This window comes from Podarcis erhardii, assembly GCF_964252035.2.
Source record: "Podarcis erhardii genome assembly, chromosome: 2".
Lineage (NCBI taxonomy): Eukaryota > Metazoa > Chordata > Lepidosauria > Squamata > Lacertidae > Podarcis > Podarcis erhardii.
The window spans coordinates 65,626,190-65,645,554 of record NC_138498.1 but is presented as its reverse complement, the minus strand read 5'-3'; the positions used below and the strand labels follow the sequence as shown (position 1 = coordinate 65,645,554).

The 19,365-nt window shown below is 43.1% G+C and overlaps 1 protein-coding gene across 7 annotated transcripts in view; it reads right to left on the bottom strand.

Moving 5' to 3' along the window:
• The window catches only part of GRIA1 (glutamate ionotropic receptor AMPA type subunit 1), a 200,696-nt gene extending 184,215 nt beyond the window's left edge, over positions 1-16,481 (bottom strand). For 4 of the 7 annotated variants that reach the window (XM_081851512.1, XM_081851514.1, XM_081851513.1 and 1 more), the window contains exons 1-2: positions 15,940-16,479; positions 13,659-13,796 (exon numbers count right to left, since the gene is read on the bottom strand). In XM_081851512.1, coding sequence (XP_081707638.1) covers positions 13,659-13,796; positions 15,940-16,021 — 220 coding nt within the window. In that variant the 5' untranslated portion in view covers positions 16,022-16,479. Of the gene's footprint in view, positions 1-13,658; positions 13,797-15,939 lie in introns of all 7 variants that reach the window. The other 3 variants (XR_014153891.1, XM_081851517.1, XM_081851515.1) reach the window with 2 other exon arrangements.
• Positions 16,482-19,365: the final 2,884 nt, after the last annotated feature.

Sequence of the window (19,365 nt, the reverse complement as noted above, 5' to 3'; positions counted from 1 at the left end):
GTAATAAAAGTGATGGCTTATTTCTTCATGACATGACAATCTCAATGGGAACTCTTTGCATTGGTACTCAAGACAATACCACAACAAGTTTGCAGTCAGCTTGCTTCATATATCTTCTCTCACCAGTGTATGCCACAAACATTTTTTTTCATTTAAAGCACTCATAGACCAACTTTCTGTCTCTAGGGAAATCTAATCAAGGTGCCTACCAACAATTTAAAGCATCTGACTAAATGCACATAACATAAAAAGGAAAACTAAGACAATAGCTTCATATCAAATTGTCAAAAGCAGGTACAAAAATTTATTCATGGATCCATATGCAGCATGAATAGCAGTGCTCTGTTTTGTCTTCCACAGTCTAAGTTCCATGGTTAAGAAGGTGCTATTTGGCATTCCCACCTTCAACTTCAAACAGTGGCGAGATACAAAGCAGGCCTTCCACTAAAAACCTAAGCTTCTTGATAGGTTCATATTGGAGGAGATGGTTCTACAGATATCAAGGTCCCAATCTGTTTTGGACTTTAAAGAACAAAACCAGTTAAACCTGGAAATTTATAACCCACCCATCTGGCTGGGTATCCCCAGCCACTCTGGGCGGCTTCCAGCACATATCACAACATTAAAATGTCAAACACTAAAAACTTCCTGATACAGGGCTGCTTTCAGATGTCTTCTAAAAGTTGTATATTTCTTTAGCTCCTTGACATCTGATGGGAGGGCATTCCACAGGGAGGGTGCCACTGCCAAGAAGGCTCTCTGCCTGGTTCCTTGTAAAGTCACTTCTTGCAGTGAGGGAACTGCCAGAAGACCCTTGGAGGTGGAACTCAGTGTCCGGGCTGGGTATACCTCAAGTCCTGGTTATACCTGAATGTATACTATCATTCAGGTATAGCCAAGGCCAATTGAACCCAATGCAAGATATCTAATCACATATAGGAGGGTTGTGCTATAAACACTGTTACCAGGGCATAAGCCCCATTGAACTCACTGGGACTTACTTCTGGGTGTCTATAACACAAACAGTGGGGATTACTTCTTATGTGGGGACTGGGGACACATTTGAAACACTGTGGATGTGTTTTGTTTTAAAAGTTAATTCATGGATGCTAATCTTTTATTTTGGACTTTACCTCACTCATTAGATAAGATGATTAAGCTCTATATATGAGCAGAACTTTGTGACAGTCAAGCAGAGATTCTTTCCTGGTTTATATCAGTAATTGTATTCATATTAAAATAAAGGAAACCTGTACAATTCCTTAGGAGGTTGATTTTATGAGCACTTTAGAAAAAAGTAAACGAAAGATTGAAAGAATTTATCAGATATAGGAAATTGCTTGCAATACCACAGACATTGTTAACAGTGGTTCCTTGTCAGAAGAGGACACACAGGTGGGAGGAATATCAGGAAAGAATCTTAACAATACACGATTGCCTTTTGAATCGGCTTTCAGCGATGCTGAGAGCCCAGCATTGTCATGGTCCAGCATTTTATTATCTGGTTTAGAAACCTAGAAAATTGGACAATTTCTTTGCAGTTTGCTGCTCATGTTACAACATGGTCAAATTAGTACATGCTAATGTAAAGTAATGTAATGTTACATTAGTGTAACGCAGGTGGCGCTGTGGCCTAAACCACTGAGCCTAGCGCTTGCTGATCAGAAGGTCGGCGGTTTGAATCCCCGCGACGGGGTGAGCTACCGTTGCTTGGTCCCAGCTCCTGCCAACCTAGCAGTTCGAAAGCATGTCAAAGTGCAAGTAGATAAATAGATACCGCTCCGGCGGGAAGGAAAACAGCATTTCTGTGCACTGCTCTGGTTTCACCAGAAGTGGCTTAGTCATGCTGGCCACATGACCCGGAAAAACTGTCTACGGACAAACGCTAGCTCCCTCGGCCAGTAAAGCAAGATGAACGCCGCAACCCTAGAGTTGTTTGCGACTGGACTTAACTGTCAGGGGTCTTTTACCTTTACCTTTAATGTAACCATCCAGGTCCCCCTCTTTGTAGAAGAATCACAAACAGAATCTTTCCTGACTTTTCCCCCCACAAGTGTGTTCCTTGTGTTCTTGGATACTTCACTGATTCTTGGGAGATTTTGTGGGTTGGCATTCTGTGGGTTGACATGGTCAGCATGCTTTGAACATATACATCCTTCTATTTAGATCACTTGTTCATCTAATTCAGCATTGTGTATCCAGACTGGCAGTGGCTTTCCAAGATCTCAGGAAGGGTGTTTTTCTCAGTCTTGCTGCCTGAAATCCTTGTACAGTGGTACCTTGGTTGTTGAATGCTTCGGAAGCTGGACAATTTGGAACCCGAACGCCGACAACCTGGAAGTGAATGCTTCCATTTTCAAACGATTTTCAGAAGTTGAACGGCTTCTGGGGAGGTTCCCCAACCCATTGACTTTGCAGCCAGCCCATTGATCCTAGGTTTTTGAATGTTTCGGAAGCCAAACGGTCTTCTGGAATGGATTACGTTCAAAAACTGAGGTTCCACTGTATTTGGAAAGGGCAAAGAGTAACCTGAGGAACTTTTTGCATGCATGCAGATAATTTACTGTTGCTTTAATATGGGTGTTGATCCCAGTGGCTCTAGGCTGTCTGAGACCTGCATGGGCTACTCTGCTGATCTGCTAGGCTGGATATAGCTATTGAATTTGTTGCCTGGGATGGCGTTCATTGTTATTCTTTAGAGAGCCTGGTAGTGGTTTCCTATCTTGTGCTTCTTTTGGATAGTTCATTAAATGCATTAATCACTTTCTGTACATAGAAATTTCCCCTGAACTCCCAGCAGACCAGGCCTGTTTCTCATTTTCAGATTATCCCAGGAGCCCTGGCCCTTTGTAGTACAGTAATAGAAGACTTATATTTTGTCTTCAGTTAATGCAGTCTGGTGCTTTCTTTTCCTTTTTCCTTAAATGCTTTCTTCAGTGCCTTTGGTCAGGTAGTTTGAAATGTCCTCAAGTTCAATCCAATAATATTTACTGTTGTTTTAATACGGGTGTTGATCCCAGTGTTTTATCAGTATTTTAGAGATGCTTAGGTCGGGCATGGCCAAAAATGGGTTCAGAACCACTGCTTTAGTTAGACTATTGCATTGTAGGTGTTGGAGTAGATGGCCCTTGGAGTCCCTTCTAATACTACAATTCTATGATTCAGCCACACATCATCTCTGACCACACTGGACTCATACAAGACTACTGTGATATGGCCAATGTTCCACTATGGAACAATATCACAACTTCCGACAGTGCAGGGGTCCTATCCCATTTTTGCCTTATCGATATTTTGTCTTGAACGAAAGGCTGTGCAACCAATGGAAGTATCATATCATTTCAGATATTGATTTTCACTCCGGTTCTGTGGAACTAGCTTCACTTCCAGGCATTTACTATCTGTTATCCTGAGGATACAACTCTAAGACTTCCGTTATTAAGTGAGAGTCAGGACTCTTTTTGCTCATTAGACGACCCTTGTCATCAGCCCCATATTACTCACTAATCTTAGACTTTCCCTCTGCTATTTTTCTTTGCGGCATTGATGCACATTGGCCAAAAGGGGGGAAAGCCAAAAGCAGGGCCTGGGTAAATAATCCGTTTCTTTCTTTCTCATCACCCTCTTCCTATCACTTTCTCAAAAAAATGTCAACCAATTTTGTGGATTTATATTCTACTTCTTTTTCTCCAGCTATGGGTGTGAGTTATGCCATGATTTAGGTGAAAATGGGGGTTGTTTACAACAACTCGGGATGAAAGGCACGGTGGGGGAAATTAGCAAGCCAAAATATCTTGCTGTCGGGATTGATTGGCAATGACATTTAAAGAGCAGAATGGAGGAAATCGAACAAAGGCAGCTGATGTGAGGAATAATGACTGACACACTGAGCAAACAGAAAGGAGACTGCTGTGGTACGTAATGTGCTGTATCATTTTTGAGCTATGTTGTGCTGAGAAGATGCTGGAATGCTAATGCTGAGATAAAAATCTATCTCAGACTCATTTTTAACCTCCCTCAGGCAATTTGTTTCTGCAAGATATTCTTTTATGTCCCACCATCCTTTCCTAATGTCTCAGAGATGGCCATAGCAGGAGACAGAACCAAATGAAACAGCAGAAGAAGACAAGCTGTCTGTTAGTTAATAACAGAACTGTCTCAAGAAATCTGCAAAAAAAAAAAAAAAAAAAGTACAAGGAAAAAGAAGAAGATGCCTCATTTAAGCAGTCCTTGGGTCTTAAATTATAGCACTTAAATTATATGACTAGACTCTTTTGAGACCAGTAAACAAATAGCCCTACATGACATATTTATATAGCAAAATCTGTTTTTTTAAAGGGACAAACTCCTCACAGGGGAAATGCTAACTTCAATGGTGTTACCAAGTTAGTTCAGGTCATATGTTTCAAAGCATGTCTACATTCAACTTGCCCATTTTCATGGAATAAGCCCATCCAGAAGATGAATGTTTGTGGAGGTGTAGATGGGAAGTTAGCTCAAATGGTTTACAAGGGGAAAACCTCTAACCACTGCAACTCTTCCCTTACTCACCTGGAATACAGTCCGATGCCAGTTTTACTCGCATGCTAATCAAATTTTAAGGAGCCAAGTGTGGGTAATGTTCAGATCATTTAGTATTTTATACATTATAAAGCCACTGAAACAATTCAGAGCTTTCCCAGAAAACAAAGGGTTTCACTGAAAAACAGTACCAAAGTAGCAATTAGCTGGCTTTCTCAGAAAGGAGACAGGGAGAACAAGGAGGGATTGTGGGGTGATTTGATGGTACAGCCCCTCAGAAGAGCTTTGGCTTGCACAAGAAGAGAAAAGAAAGGGAACAGGTGCTGCAGAGCTGAAGATTTGTAGGAGAATAGGGTTAGACTACAGAAGAAGGGGAATTTTGAGCGATCCCCTTGCATTCTGACTGATGGAGAAGAGGGAATGTTCTCAGGATACAAGGTGGGCATCAGCCAGGAGCTACCATAATTTGGGGGAGGCAATTGTCTTTTCATTCTGTTCTTAGGGTACTGTAAATATCATCTTTAGGGCTCAGAATGTACAGAGGATGTACAGTGAGGCTTTGATAGAGTAGTTACACTACCCAGAAGTCCAACACTGATGAATAGCAGAATGGGGCCACATATTTCTCCCCCTCCCCATTCTTGCCTGAATTCCTATTCCTGCTCCTTACCGTTTACATGAAATTAGGCTACAAGGACTGGGATCAAAGGCTGCATATAGCTTTAGCGTGCAGGCTGTCCATCTGCATCCTAGGTCAGGGTAGCCAGCATGATACCCCCCAAATATTGTTGCACTACAACACCCATCATTCTTTGCCACCATGGCCAATGGCCTATTCTAGACAAAGTGGGGGGGACAACAACAATGAGATGAAATCACAAGCCAAAATATTGATAGCAGACGATATATTGAGAAGTCGCATTTGAAACGGCAACTTTTCAAACATTGAACCTTGACACAAATCAATATCTGAGTTCCTACCATGTTCACAAGTGAACAAAAATGACTTTTGCAGAACATTTTTTATTATACGAAATCCACAGATAGAAGAAGTTCTGAAGAGTCCAAGGGTGAGAACTAGATCCAGATTTTTATTTTGTTATTCTGTCTGCCCTTAAAACAGCAACATCAAAGAACCAAGAGCATCATTAATTCCATTGCTAGAGACTGAACAGAGCAGACACTAACCAGAAAGTCTCTAGTCCATTACCCATGGCCTTCCTGACAGCTTGGCTCCAGATGCAGTAATCTGTATCTTAATCCTTCATACAGTTAGGCTGCTCAAATTCAATAAGTATCATTGGTCTGTGTGTGGAATCATTGCAGTTGGGAACATGCATTTCAGTCAATTTTATGGCACTCCTAGGATAAGCAAATACAACACACACAAATTTACATAGTATCATAGAACTAAGCTTGAGGAATTTTAATTACAAAACTGCATTTTAATTGATTACTAGTGGAATAAATTACAACAGTCCTATTCTGAGAAATGGTGGCTGGTACACATTTATCAACGGAGGCTATTTCCCCCTGCTCAAACAGAATAATGGTTTAATTGCAATAAATCTAGACCTGCAGTTGAGAACATTGATGTGTGTGCATATTGCTTTTTAAAAATAATAATAATACAAGGCAATTTTAGAGCTGAAAAGTAAGGTTCCAGTGTGTTGTATAAGGAAATGAAAGAAAATATCATAACAAATTTATCATATCATCATCATCATCTCTATTGCTTATAGGAGCACTGCAACTTCTACAACTAACACTACTAATATAGTAATAACAACAATAACAACATGATTGCATGACCTTGGTAGTTTCAAATAAAGAGGAAAATGTGTGATTGGTATATAAAGTCATCATACCAAAATGGAAAGGGATCAAACAACCATCTGCTCTACTGCCTTGGCGTAAGGTTGCAGTACACTAACTCCAGTAGCCTATCCTATCCAGAGCACAGGGCACCAAACTAGATAGCAGGTACACTGTATTGACCAACGTGCACCCAGATTGCAGTTTACACCTAAAGAGACTTTTTAAGGCAAATGCCGAGGCTCCTGCATGAGTAAGATATCTGAAGATTGTCATGGGAAGCAAAAAGTGTTTTTATTAAGGCTACCAAAAATTGTAGAAAAAGAAAAAAGAAGGCTCCACATAATAAGTGCAGGTGTCTAAGCAAATCATACTGCAGCTCTTCCACCACCCATGAAACTTCTAGTTCTACTCAGCAAGCAGCATCATAAAGGAAGAGGGGAGTTGTAGTCCAACATCTGGAGGGCATTTGGCTGGCGAAGGCTGCTTCATTGACCCAACTATGCCCAACATTGACCCAACTATGCCCCATTGCTTCATGTTATTAGGATAGAGCCAAATGTTATCTAGTAAACATTTTCAGTGAGAAGGTTAGGGCTGTTGGAGAATCCAAAGTGCTCCTATTTTGCATCTATTGGCTGGTGTCCACAACTGGTTGCTGCTTCAGCACTAGTCTTAACAATCCAACTACCCCCTCCCCTTTACCCAGAGGCAATCAGATTTGGCTATGTGATGACATAATGAGGACAAATGAAGCTAACAGGACACATTGGGGAAGCATTGCCCTTACTTTGAATTGTCCTCATTGGTGTCATTTACATAGTCATATCTGATGATGATGCCACTGTTCCTCAGATGATGGTGGCTGATTTGAAGGGGGGAAATAGGTACCAAAATCATTAGGGTGAAAATAAACTAATTATCACCACCTGAATGACCCACACTGGGGCAGGAAGACAGAACTACCTGAGACTGTCTTAGCAGAACCTCCTGTGCAGAATTGGCAGGGAGCGTAAACTTTCCCTAAACCTCCTGGGGAAAAATAAGTCACCAAAAAGGGAGTTACATGTGATGAGTAAAGAAAATGTTCATAAACATACCTCCAAGTTTTGGCTCAGCTATATCTGTTCTCATCTTACAACCCTAATTTACTTATTTTATATCCATCAAGACTGAGCTCAGGGCGGATCACAACAAAGCAAAATACATTAACCAAAAATAAAGCATGCAATTCAAACAGATTATTAAAACGCATTTCATTTTTCACAATGGAGTCCCTATATTACACTTGAAATACTTTCTAGAAGAAGATGGTCTTGAGCTAGTGCTGAAAGATAGATAAATTCAGCACCAGCCAAAGCTCAGAAGGGAAGAGGGTGCTCAAAGCTATTGCTTAGAAGGCCCCCTGGTGGGCCATAGATCCCCTGTCTCTTTATACCAATAGCTGCTAGCTATGATGGAGACACTGCTCTGCACCCCTGGTCAGAGGCAGTATGTTTCTGAATACCAGTTGTGGAAACCACAGAAGAGCAGAGTGATTTGTGCTCAAGTCCTGCTTGTAAGTTTCCTGCAGGCATCTGGTTAGTTACTGTGAGAACAGGATGCTGGACCAAAAGGGCCATTGGCCTGATCCAGTAGGGCTCATCTTGTTGTTGTTTAGTCGTTTAGTCGTGTCCGACTCTTATGTTTTTAATAAAGGATGGTATTACCCCAGCTGATGCCAAAGTCTGGGTAGGATGATACGTTTCCTTTTGTTAATGTTAACTTGTGACCCAAATCAGTGATCCAAAAAACAACAAACCCTTCTACTCATCCTGATCAATTTCCTCTCGGCTCATAAAAGGTACAAGATAGAAATGCTACTTATATTTTGTGGGTATATATAAGTCCTCTTGCCAATACAGTGGTACCTCGGGTTAAGAACGTAATTCATTCTGGAAGTCCGTTCTTAACCTGAAACTGTTCTTAATCTGAGGTACCACTTTAGCTAATGGGGGCTGCCGCCGCACGATTTCTGTTCTCATCCTGAAGCAAAGTTCTTAACCCGAGGTACTATTTCTGGGTCTGTAACCTGAAGCGTCTGTAACCTGAAGCATCTGTAACCCGAGATACCACTGTAAAGTTAGGGTTTTTTGTTTTTTACACAATTAGCTTCATGCAATTTGCATACAGTTTTCTAAGTAAGTATAATTGAATGAACATAATTCTACGTTCATTCAGTAAAAACAACAGAAACAACACTACAAGTACCTGTACTATAATCTGAAGTGACATGCCACGGTGGATGATGCATTTACAAACAGATTTCTAGATTATGGTTGCTATTGCCAAGTGCAGCTCAGTATCAGGGACAGTCCAACCATTAGACGAGGCTGCTGCCTCAGGTGGCGGAAGCACCCAAGGTAGCACCCCTGCTGCTGGTGGAGAAGTGCCACTGGCATCAATCTAGGGTGAGCTCTTACCAAAATCACAAAAGATCTAGTGTGATTTTGGTGAGATCTTGCTGGAAGCCAGTCCGCACCACTTCTCTGCCACTGGACGGTGAAGGCAGTGGTGGCAGCAGGGCAGGGTAGCACTTCCTGTTTAAGCTCACGTGGTGAAAGGGTACATCCTGCTAGAAATGGTATGTGTGAGCCATGTGTCTGTTGATAAGAGGTTGGTGGATGAATACCTGCAAGTGACTGAGTCCAATACATTGTGGAATAGCATTCTGGCTACCAACAGCATGAACATTATGCTCCACAAGTGAGGCCTGCAATAAAGTGTTCCAGCATGGAGTATTGCTAATCAGGTTTCCACCACCATCACCACCCATTCCATTCTACTTCATGTTATTTTTCCACCACCACCACCAATGGAAACAGTTAGCCAGCTTCTGGGATAGCTCAGTTGGTAGAACATGAGATTATTGATCTCAGGGTTGTGTGTTCAAGCTCCACCTTGGGCAAAAGAATCCTGCATTGCAGGGGGTTGAATGAGAGGGTCCTCATAGTCCCTTCCAACTCTACAATTCTGTGATTCCATGGGTACTGAGCACACTTGGTCCTCACTGGGCTGTCTGTACAGTCTCACCTTTTTCTTTCTTTCTAGAGTTTCTCACCCACCCCTTTGTAAACACTGAGGTTTCACCTACCCTGATGATACCTTCCTCTCTACAGCATATGTTGTGCTGCTTCAAAAAGCATGGCAGAAAGAGACTGAGCACTGGAAATGGAGGGAATGAAAACCAATTCCATTTCCTCTTAGAGAGGAAACAGAAAAGCTAAGTGCTCTGGTTTTGCTACTCCTGCTCTTACAAGCTAAATCTAACTTGTTCACATCCTACATTTTCACATACTGCCATTTCCCATAGGTTTTATTTTCTCATTTACTGTTTCATTTACTATCTACTATGATGCCCCTCCATTTTGACTGTTTGGGGATTAGGTCTGCTGTGGCTGGCATGTTCAGTTGTGGTGTTTTCCACAGCTGAATTCTTAATATTCCTAATGTAAAAAAACAACAACACAGTTCATTAATCTAGTTGGCTGTTTTGTTTTGTTTTTTGCTTCACAACAAAAATGTTTTGGGTGGTGATATGGCTTTTGGTGATAGGTCTTTCCCTAGAGAAGCATGCAACTGTCTCTGAAATCCAGATATTAGCAGAAGTAAAGATGTGCCTTTAATTTGTTTTCTTTCTGAGCAGCCCCCTATAAAGGGTATATAACATAAACAAAGAATGTGCTCACCATAACAGACTTTTTTCTTTTTTTAAAGGGCTAACATTAACATAACTTTTGAATGGCACTCAGTAAATTTTCATAAGCCTGCATTGTTAAAGGAAAAATGCATGAAAACAACATTGTTATATATTTGTATTTATCATGGGGTTTTTAACTTTCAAATTGCTTTAATGTTGAGGGGAAGACAAATGCTTTCTATAACAATTTAATTTCAAACGTGACCCATTTCCTAAGAGGTAGCAGTCAATATTGTTGCAGAAGCACCCAAGATTTAAATGCATCATATATAGCCTGCTTATTATTGCTTTATATCACCAAAGATGATGCCATGGCAACCATGCAACAGTCAGTCATTGCATCTGGCTTATTGCCTGTCAGCACCAGGTCTCAGTTCCACTGTATGTGACTCCTAGTTCTATTTCAATATTACCTGCTAGATGGCAGTGGATGACTTTTTACTTTGTGCACCACTGGTGGTTGGGGGATTCTCCTTGCAAAACTCCTGTCACATGTGGCACATGTGGACAAAGAAAATACATTTTCACAAGATGCTTCAAGACAACTGTTTTAAATGGAATAACTTTAGTTTGGTTTAAAAATCTTTACATTTTAATGTTTGATATTCTATATTTGTATAGTAAAGTACCCTGGGATCTCTAAGATTAAGCATAGCTTAGAAATCACATTAAATAAATAAAACTCCATTTTGGTGCCACTAGTCTCAAGAACCACACACAAACACACATACACACATACTTTTAGATTCTTGCTTATCATGCTGACTCCAATCCATGGGTAGGCAAACTAAGGCCCGGGGCCTAGATCTGGCCCAATCGCCTTCTAAATTCAGCCCATGGATGGTCCGGGAATCGGTGTGTTTATACATGAGTAGAATGTGTCATTTTATCTAAAATGCATCTCTGGGATATTTGTGGGGCATAGGAATTTGTTCATCCCCCCCCCAAAAAAAATATAGTCCGCCTCCCCCAAAAGGTCTGAGGGACAGTGGACTGGCCCCCTGCTGAAAAGGTTTGCTGACCCCTGCTCTAAACTTCCACTTTACAGCAATGATTGCCAGCTACCACCATCGGGCTTTTAACCATTTGTGCAAGAACAGGCGATTAACTAGTTTCTGCCCTCCAGATTTTGCCTTGTTGTTCCCAAACCCACTGTGGGAGTGAAGGAGCAAGAGAAGCACATTCACAAAAAGATTAGAGATCAAAAGGGAGGGCTGTAAGATTTTAACCCCTCCTATTCCCTCAATTCTGCAAATGGCCCTGAGAGGCTATTTTGCCTTCCAAGACAGGCTCCCTGCTGACTCCAGTTTTTTGGGGGGTAGGGGATACCCTTGTATTTTCAGGGGATAACTTACAGGTGGTGAAAGGGTTAGAGGCTCCATTCCAACCTACCAATTTATCTCTGCAAGTGCTGCTCAGCCCCACATTAGTCTTACAAGAACTAATGAGGAACACACACACCATTTTGATTGTATTACTGCCAGTTCTGTCCTAAGGCACCACGCAATAACTTTATCAGAAGAGCCACCTACTTTGCGAATAGCTGAAAATATCAGTGGCAGGGCATCTGAGGACAAAGGTAGCTCATGATACAAAAAAAAAAAAAAAAAGCCCAAACGCAACCAAGAGCGTGTTGTGCATCTCCATGGAAACAAACAATCTTTATAAGAATATTTACATCACATTATGAATAGAAAGAGCCCACCAAAGCAATCAGCACTCATATAAATGCTGGAAATGAATAATTGTGAGTTTCTCCAACACAATCAGTGGTTATAAGAAAAGTGATATAAGAAAGGAAGGCCATTTTTAGTACAATTTTTAAGAGGCACAGGTGTAGTACTCCATGATTAGCTTTGTTACTGAAAGCACAGCTTGCCTACAATCTGCAGAGAACAAAATGATGGAAGATTCTGATTTACTAAAACACTGATAATTAATTGCAACTGCAATCAAATAGGTTTGCAGTTGGATGCAATTGTTATTAGGACACAGTGTTTTACAAAAAGCCAATCTCCAATATAAGCTAGTCAAAAAGTGTTGTTCCGTTGGGACCGGGGGTTGGGGGGGCGTAGGAGATGGTTTGCTTGCAGTTTCCATTGCAAGCATAATCTCAGTTCTGTGTGGATTAACTCAACTCAACTAGAGACATGAAACTGGCAAACCACAGGGCTGGGTGGGATCTCCTGGACCAATCAAGCCAAATGAACGATGATATTATATGACCCTACACACCTTAGGATATTGTAAACGCAGATGCTGACACAGTTAGTTAAGCTCAGAAAGTCAAACTGTTTTTGAACAAAAGGATGGAAGGGCAGAATGTTTCCTTCTGAGCTTTGTCAGACTCTTGTTGTCAGATAAAATATCCTGCTTAATATCTGTAGTTAATTGTCCAAGTCATTATCAGCTTTCCAACAGCAGCACGTTCCTCTGAGTTTGTCTAGTTTTGATGCTATTCAGTGGTTTTCTGCATCCAGTAAATCAAATCCTCAATTCAGTCCATCAATCTAGCATAGCCTCCATCCATTCAACAGAACTAGATCTGTTCTGGACCCATATTCTGATTCATCTTCTCACCTTGATGCCACACTTCTCTGAGTCCTTTGTGTTCTGCTATTTATAATAGCCACAGTCTAAATCCACCATTTGCACACACGATCCTTTACTAACAACATGCCAAAACTACAACTCTAAACATAATAATGATTCTAGTCTGGTTGGTGGAAGGGAGCCTTGGGATTATTCATGTCAGGAACAAGGTAAAGGCTTCTACATCAGACCAAATTTGTTATAAAAATTGGGTCTCACATATGTGTAACCGACAGCAGGAAACTGAGCTAAATAATTCCTGTAATACCGAATCAACCCCTTTTTGTGCATATAGCAGCATATATTTACAAAGACCAAAATGTGACAGCAATCCCATTTTAATGGAGAAGGCTTTGTTTTCTGCGCTTCTTTTATGCCTCTTCATGGCTAATCAACTTGGTTGGGCTTCCGCCCTGCTAATATCATATGAAGTCCTCCACCATGCTGATTTCTGGAGAGATGTCCCACAAAACCTATGAAAAGGTTTGCATTTTTAAAAAAATTATTAATCTGAGAAACCTTTTAACTGGGTAAAAGTCTAAGAGGAACTGCTTCAGCTCAGACCTCTCACCTTGCTTGCATTGCTAACTTTCGATCTGAGCTTTGACTGCACTTCCAGCCAATGTCAGATAACTGTTGGTTACTTTAAAAAAAAAAAAAGGATGCTGCGCGATTAAGTTATAGCTATCAAAATACAGTACATAAAATAATTCCTTTTCTGTTCTGTATGTATTGCACACTTGGCTTATGACAAATCTGTAACGATGGGTGGGGGAACTAAGAGAGGAATGGTGGGAACCATAGGAGAAGGAGAAGGAAGAGGAATAATCATAACTTGGGGAGTGGAACTCTGTTAGAGATCTCATCATACAGACCTTGATAAAGTGTTTTAATTTTAAAGCAACAGCCTCTGCAATGGTGAACTAGATGGAAAGGCAGAAAAAAGATGAGGGGAGAGGGGGGGGGGCTTGTAGAGAGAGCCACTACTTACAGGTGTAGGTCATTTCAAAGCTGTCACTAATATTCACAATGTCAATCTGAGGAGCCAGCTTGGGGGGCTCTGTGAACTGAGACAACGCAAACATAAAAGCAGCATGTTCCTGGGATTGTTGAGTAGGAAATAATCCCCCTGGAGAAAAAGAGAAGAGAGGTTGGAAACTAATCAGCAGTGAAACATTAAGTGACAATGGCATTATTATGACCACACTCCAGCATGTAGGCATTCTAGGACACCACTTTGCTAGTAGAATGGCAAAAACTTTTCTCCAGACACGTTTCCAGAAAGGTAGCCATGTCAGACAGTGTCTGCTAGCAAAAAGAACAAAGAATCCTCTTGTGCCTTAAAGACTGACAAATGCATCTGGGCATGATCTTTCAGGATCCTGTGCAGTCTGACCATTACACAAACACAAAACACACCACCAGGTCCCAAATATGATCTTAAACAAAAAGTGAATCAGGGCTATGGAGAACGGGGAGGGTGTGTGTGTGGGGGGGGGTCATTTCCGTGGGCTTCATTTCCTGTAAGGGTTAAAAAGGAGCTGGTCAAATACAGGAATGAGCATCTCCACCCCCTTTTCATCCAAGGGAGACTCCTTCCCCCTTCCCCCTTACACCAGATCTGAATCTGCTGCATTTGCCCACACAGAGCAGATGTTTACTCAACAAGTTGTTGGAGAACTAAGAGGAAAGGAACAAAGGAAAACGAATCCTGCATTGTCCAAGCAGCACCTTTCTGTGGACAATGGGGCCTGGGGAGTGGTCAAATAACTGTTACAAATAAATTAAGCCACACTGTATCACGAGGGGTGTTAGCAGTACCAAGGGGTGTATTCAGGTAACAAGAAGACCGCGCAAAAACCTGGGTGCCACAAGGTCTGCTCATTACTGAATTTATTTAGTTTCCCATCTTAGAAATGCAGGGTGGAGTGCGTAACTGCCCAAATGGCTCCAAGCGTGCTGCTGACAGTGGCTTAATTGTAGCTAAATGTGCAATTAGACCTCTGAATCCGGTTTCGGCACTTTGGGGGTCCATTTGAGTTTTGACAGCAATGCAAATCGAGTGTGACATCCCTAAGGTGCAGATGTGCAAATGAGGCAGAGACAAGAGTCAGTGGCGGGATGGAGCAGAGCATCATACGGATGATCACCATCGTCAATATTATTCATCGCTCTCACACTTTAATTCAGCAAAGAAAGCAAAAGCAGGAAGCGCAGCCTCCAACGAATAGCAGGATACTTTCTGCACGTTCAGCAGCATGCACGATTTCTGGATTTGGTGTTTTTTTTTTTCGTGGAAAGGCTTATTTTTGCACCAGGAAAACAAACAAACAAATAAATAAAAAACACTAAACCCACACTTCGATGCCTGTGGTTGCCAAGGAGGGGGCTAGAAATGGCAGCCTGCTAATTTTGCAGGTTCGTTTTGTGTTTCCCCGAAGAAATCTGGGAAAGAAGGATGCCGGCGAGGGAACGTTAAAACTGCAATAAAAGCGCCAATCCTGCAAGTGAGGTTATCCCATGAGTTTCTCTCTCTCCACCCCCCCCCCCCCTTACTGCGAGGGCGAGCCAGGAATTGGCATTGCAAAGAGACATAAGGGCGAGGAGGGAGACCGTTCTCCGAAGCAAATACTATCAATTATGTATTTGGGGTGGGGGGAGAGAAGCTGCCTGCTGACTGAATGGGGGGGGGCGAAATGAATGAAAGGTGTATCGCTGATGCTTGGGAGGGGGGGGGGCGGGAAACAAGTGGATGCATGGAATGGAAGGAGCCTGAGTGCTGTGCAACACCTTCCTGGCGTTGTTCTGCTTTTGTTTCAGCGCAACAACAAAGACTGGTTTCTCCCCGAGGTTATCTCTTTACTTACGGACAGTAGAAACCATTCCCCACTCCCCCAAACAAAAGGATGGCAAAGAATGCAAAGTGCCCCGGTCTACCCTTCCCCAAATGAAATGCTGAGTCCCAGATTTAGGAGGAGAGAGAAATTGTTTGCTTCCTCCATTTCGGAAGCAGGCATGTGCAGGCATGTCCCCCACCCACTAAGAAGGAGAGATCCATCCCATATCAATATCTTTTTTTTCCTCTCGATCCCCCAATTCTATAGTAAATCCACCCCATGCATGGGCCAGACCCCCATTCTTTCTTTGCGAGTGGAGGCGGTGGATGGGCTAGATCACACACACACACACACACACACACACACACACACACACACACAGAGCCATCCAGGAAAATGCGTTCGCTACAGAATGGGCAACCTTTTCACACTCACCTATCTGGATGTTGCTGGGGAAATTGACCCCCAACACTGCCCCTAGGAAACTGGTGCAGAAGAAGGCAAAAATGTGCTGCATATTCCCTTTTGCATTGGCGAGAAAGAAGCCTAGGTCCAAGCATAGATTTGGTAGTTCCCCCCTTCTGGTTTTCTTCCTTGCTTTCTTTCTTTCTTCCTTTCTTTTTCCTTTTCCTCTCCCCCCTTTCGGTCCTCACTTCCTTCTATACTGCCGTGTGTCTCTTTCTCCTGGAATCCAGCGCTTAGATCGTTGCCTTAACGCCAACTGACAGCAGGATTAACTGAGCTCTGAGAGAGAGAGAGGAAGAGAGAGAGAAACCCTTTCTCATCCACAGCCCCCCTCCTCTCTCTCTCTCTCTCACTCACTCATACACATGCATGCACACACAGTCTTCTCTCTCTCTCTCTCTCTCTCTCTCTCTCTCTCTCTCTCTGTCTCTCTCTCTCTCTCTCTCTCTCTCTCTCACACACACACACACACAAACTGTACTCTCTCTCCTCCTGCTCATTTCCCTCTCATTGTTTTACTGTCCACCCCACTTTTTTTTGGCAGCCTCTTTCCTGAGGGTCCCCTCCTTCACCACGTGCTGTTTCCCATAGAAACATCGGAAGCTGCCTCAGACTATTGATCCAGCTCTGCTCAGCATCGTCGACACCGGCTGCCCGCGGCTCTCCAGACAGGGCTCTTTCCCCAGCATTGCCCGGAGACACTGGGCATCCAACTTGGGGTGCTCTAACCACTGAGCCTCACCACCTTTTCCCATAACACCAACCGCCTTCCCTCCACAATCTTTCGGCAGGTCCTGGCTGGGACAGCCTCTCTGCCAGCCGGTCCCTGAGCGGCAAACTCCAGCCGAGAAAGGGCTCTGCTCTTTAGTCACAGATCAATAGGTCCTCGGGCGGGGTTCTCGGCTCTTGGGATCCAAGGGCTGCGAAGCACCAAGTCACTCGCTACAGTCCAGATCATTAAGACAATGATGGGTAAGATGGAAACAAACGGCTCTCCAGAGAGGAAGGTGGGGGGGGGGTAATTTTCAGGGGAAGGCAAAAGGAGAGACTGACATTCGTCTTTTCCCTTTCCAGCTGAGTTTTCTCCCACCTGTCTCATCATTAACCTGCTTGTCCCATTTTGCCTTCCTGAAGATGTGTTTTGTTCCTGCCCTCAACGGAAAGGAATCCAGGCTAAAGAGGGCAGCACAAAGGCTAGAAGTTTACATACCTTGGCTTATTAATGAGAGGTGTGTGTGTGTCTCTATGTGTGTTTGTGTGCGTGAGAGAGAGAGAGATGATGAGGAGAAGGTTCGGGCTCTCTTACAGCAAACAGCTTTCCTTCCCACTCTCACCACATCTCTTCTGGGATTTAAAACATTTTGGGCACAGGCATTCGTTTTGTAAATGCAAATCCACTGCAATGGAGGAGGGCACAGTTCAATCACTGTTATTTATTCTTTGTATATACTACAGTAGCAACCAGGCAAGCCGGCCTAGAGCAGGATCCTCCAAGCAGCTCAATCCTGTGCTTGACTTGCCTAGCAAAAATATATAAATGCTGCAGCTGCACCAGCATTTCTATTGGCATACTCATCAACCAGTGAACCAATCCTGGCTTTTGTATCTATACAGTCTCGTTCTTCTTTGCAAAACCAAAACATCGCCTGCTGCAACAGCAAACTAAAAAGACAGGAGTTGAATGCATGCCCACCGACCCATCCACCCTGCTCTTCTATGTTTCAAGGGACCTCAACATGGCTCAATGCACATGAAAACACAGGAAGAGCCTGCTGGATCAGGCCAATGGTCCAATGGTCCAGCACCCTGTTCTCGCAATAGTGCCTGTGAAAAACCCTCATTGCAGGACCTGAATGCAAGAGCATAGCTCTCATTGCTAGGAAAGAATGAAGCAGGGTTGATTCTTAGTAGGTGGGATAACCAGAGGAAGGAGGCAAGTTAGAATCCCACCACAATAGTGCCTCTGGGAGTATATCTGAATGATTGCCATTCACTTATGTGGGGAAATTGGGATATTGTTGCCCTGAAAGGAAAACCTGCAGTCCCATGGACACTCGTGGTCTGGCCTTCGCTAATGCAATTTGTCCTTCCCTGCCACGTGCAGAGCAAACAAGTGTAGTGCCCCCTCCTTGGGGGGGGGGGAGCATCTGACAAGGAGGGAGCCACCACAGAAAAGGCCCATTCATGTGTTGCCACCCTCTGGACCTCTTGCAGAGAAGGCACATGAAGAAGGGCCTCAGATGATGAGGGTAGGTTCATATGGAGAGAGGCGGACCTTGAAGTATAAATAATAATGATAATAATGATAATGATAATGATGATGATAATAATAATAATAATAATAATAATAATAATAATAATAATAATATGCAGCCCATCTGACTGCGTTTCCCCAGCCACTCTGGGCGGCTTCCAACAAAATATTAAAAACACAATAAAACTTCAAACATTAAAAACTTCCCTAAAAAGGATGTCTTCCAAATGTCAGATAGTTGTTTATTTCTTTGACATCTGATGGGTGGGTGTTCCACAGGTGCCACTACTGTGAAGGCCCTCTGCCTGGTTCCCTGTAACCTCACTTCTCACAGTGAGGGAACAGCCAGAAGGCCCTTGGAGCTAGACCTCAGTGTCTAGGATGAACGATGGGGGTGGAGACGCTCCTTTAGGTATACTGGGCCGAGGCAATTTAGGGCTTTAAAGGTCAGCACCAACACTTTGAATTGTGCTCGGAAACACACTGGGAGCCAGTGTCTTTGAGGACCAGGGTTATGTGGTCTTGGCGGCCACTCCCAGTCACCAGTCTGGCTGCCTCATTCTGGATTAGTTGTAGTTTCCGGGTCACCTGCGAAGGTAGCCCCATGTAGAGCACATTGCAGTAACCAGAGCATGCACCACTCTGGCAAGATAGTCCAGGGGAAGGTAGGGTCTCAGCCAGTACCAGATGGAGCTGGCAGACAACTGCCCTCTACACAGAATTGTGGTTTTGAGTTCAGAGTCAGAGTTCTGTGCGTGAGTTTGAGCTCATGTGGGAAGCTGGAGAAACAGAGGCATGCCTGCTCTGTGCTGGATCCAGAACTATGAAGAAGCAACACCCATTGGGAGTTAATGCTGTGAGCCCATCCATTCTATGCTCAGGTTGCATATATATGCAACTAAAACCCTATATTCCAAAGACACAACAGTCTCCATTGACCTTTGTTCCAAGGAAACTGAACTGTGGAGTCTCTCGCCACTCAAAATTAGGGTGCATGCAACAATATATTCCCATAGAAAATATGCATCTGCTTCTTCTCAGTTAAGCAGCAGGAATTTCCAAAGTTCCTATAGCAGTAAATAAATAGTGGATTTCACCTCTATTCTGCATAGCCAAGGGAGAAGGGGTAATCAATTCTTACC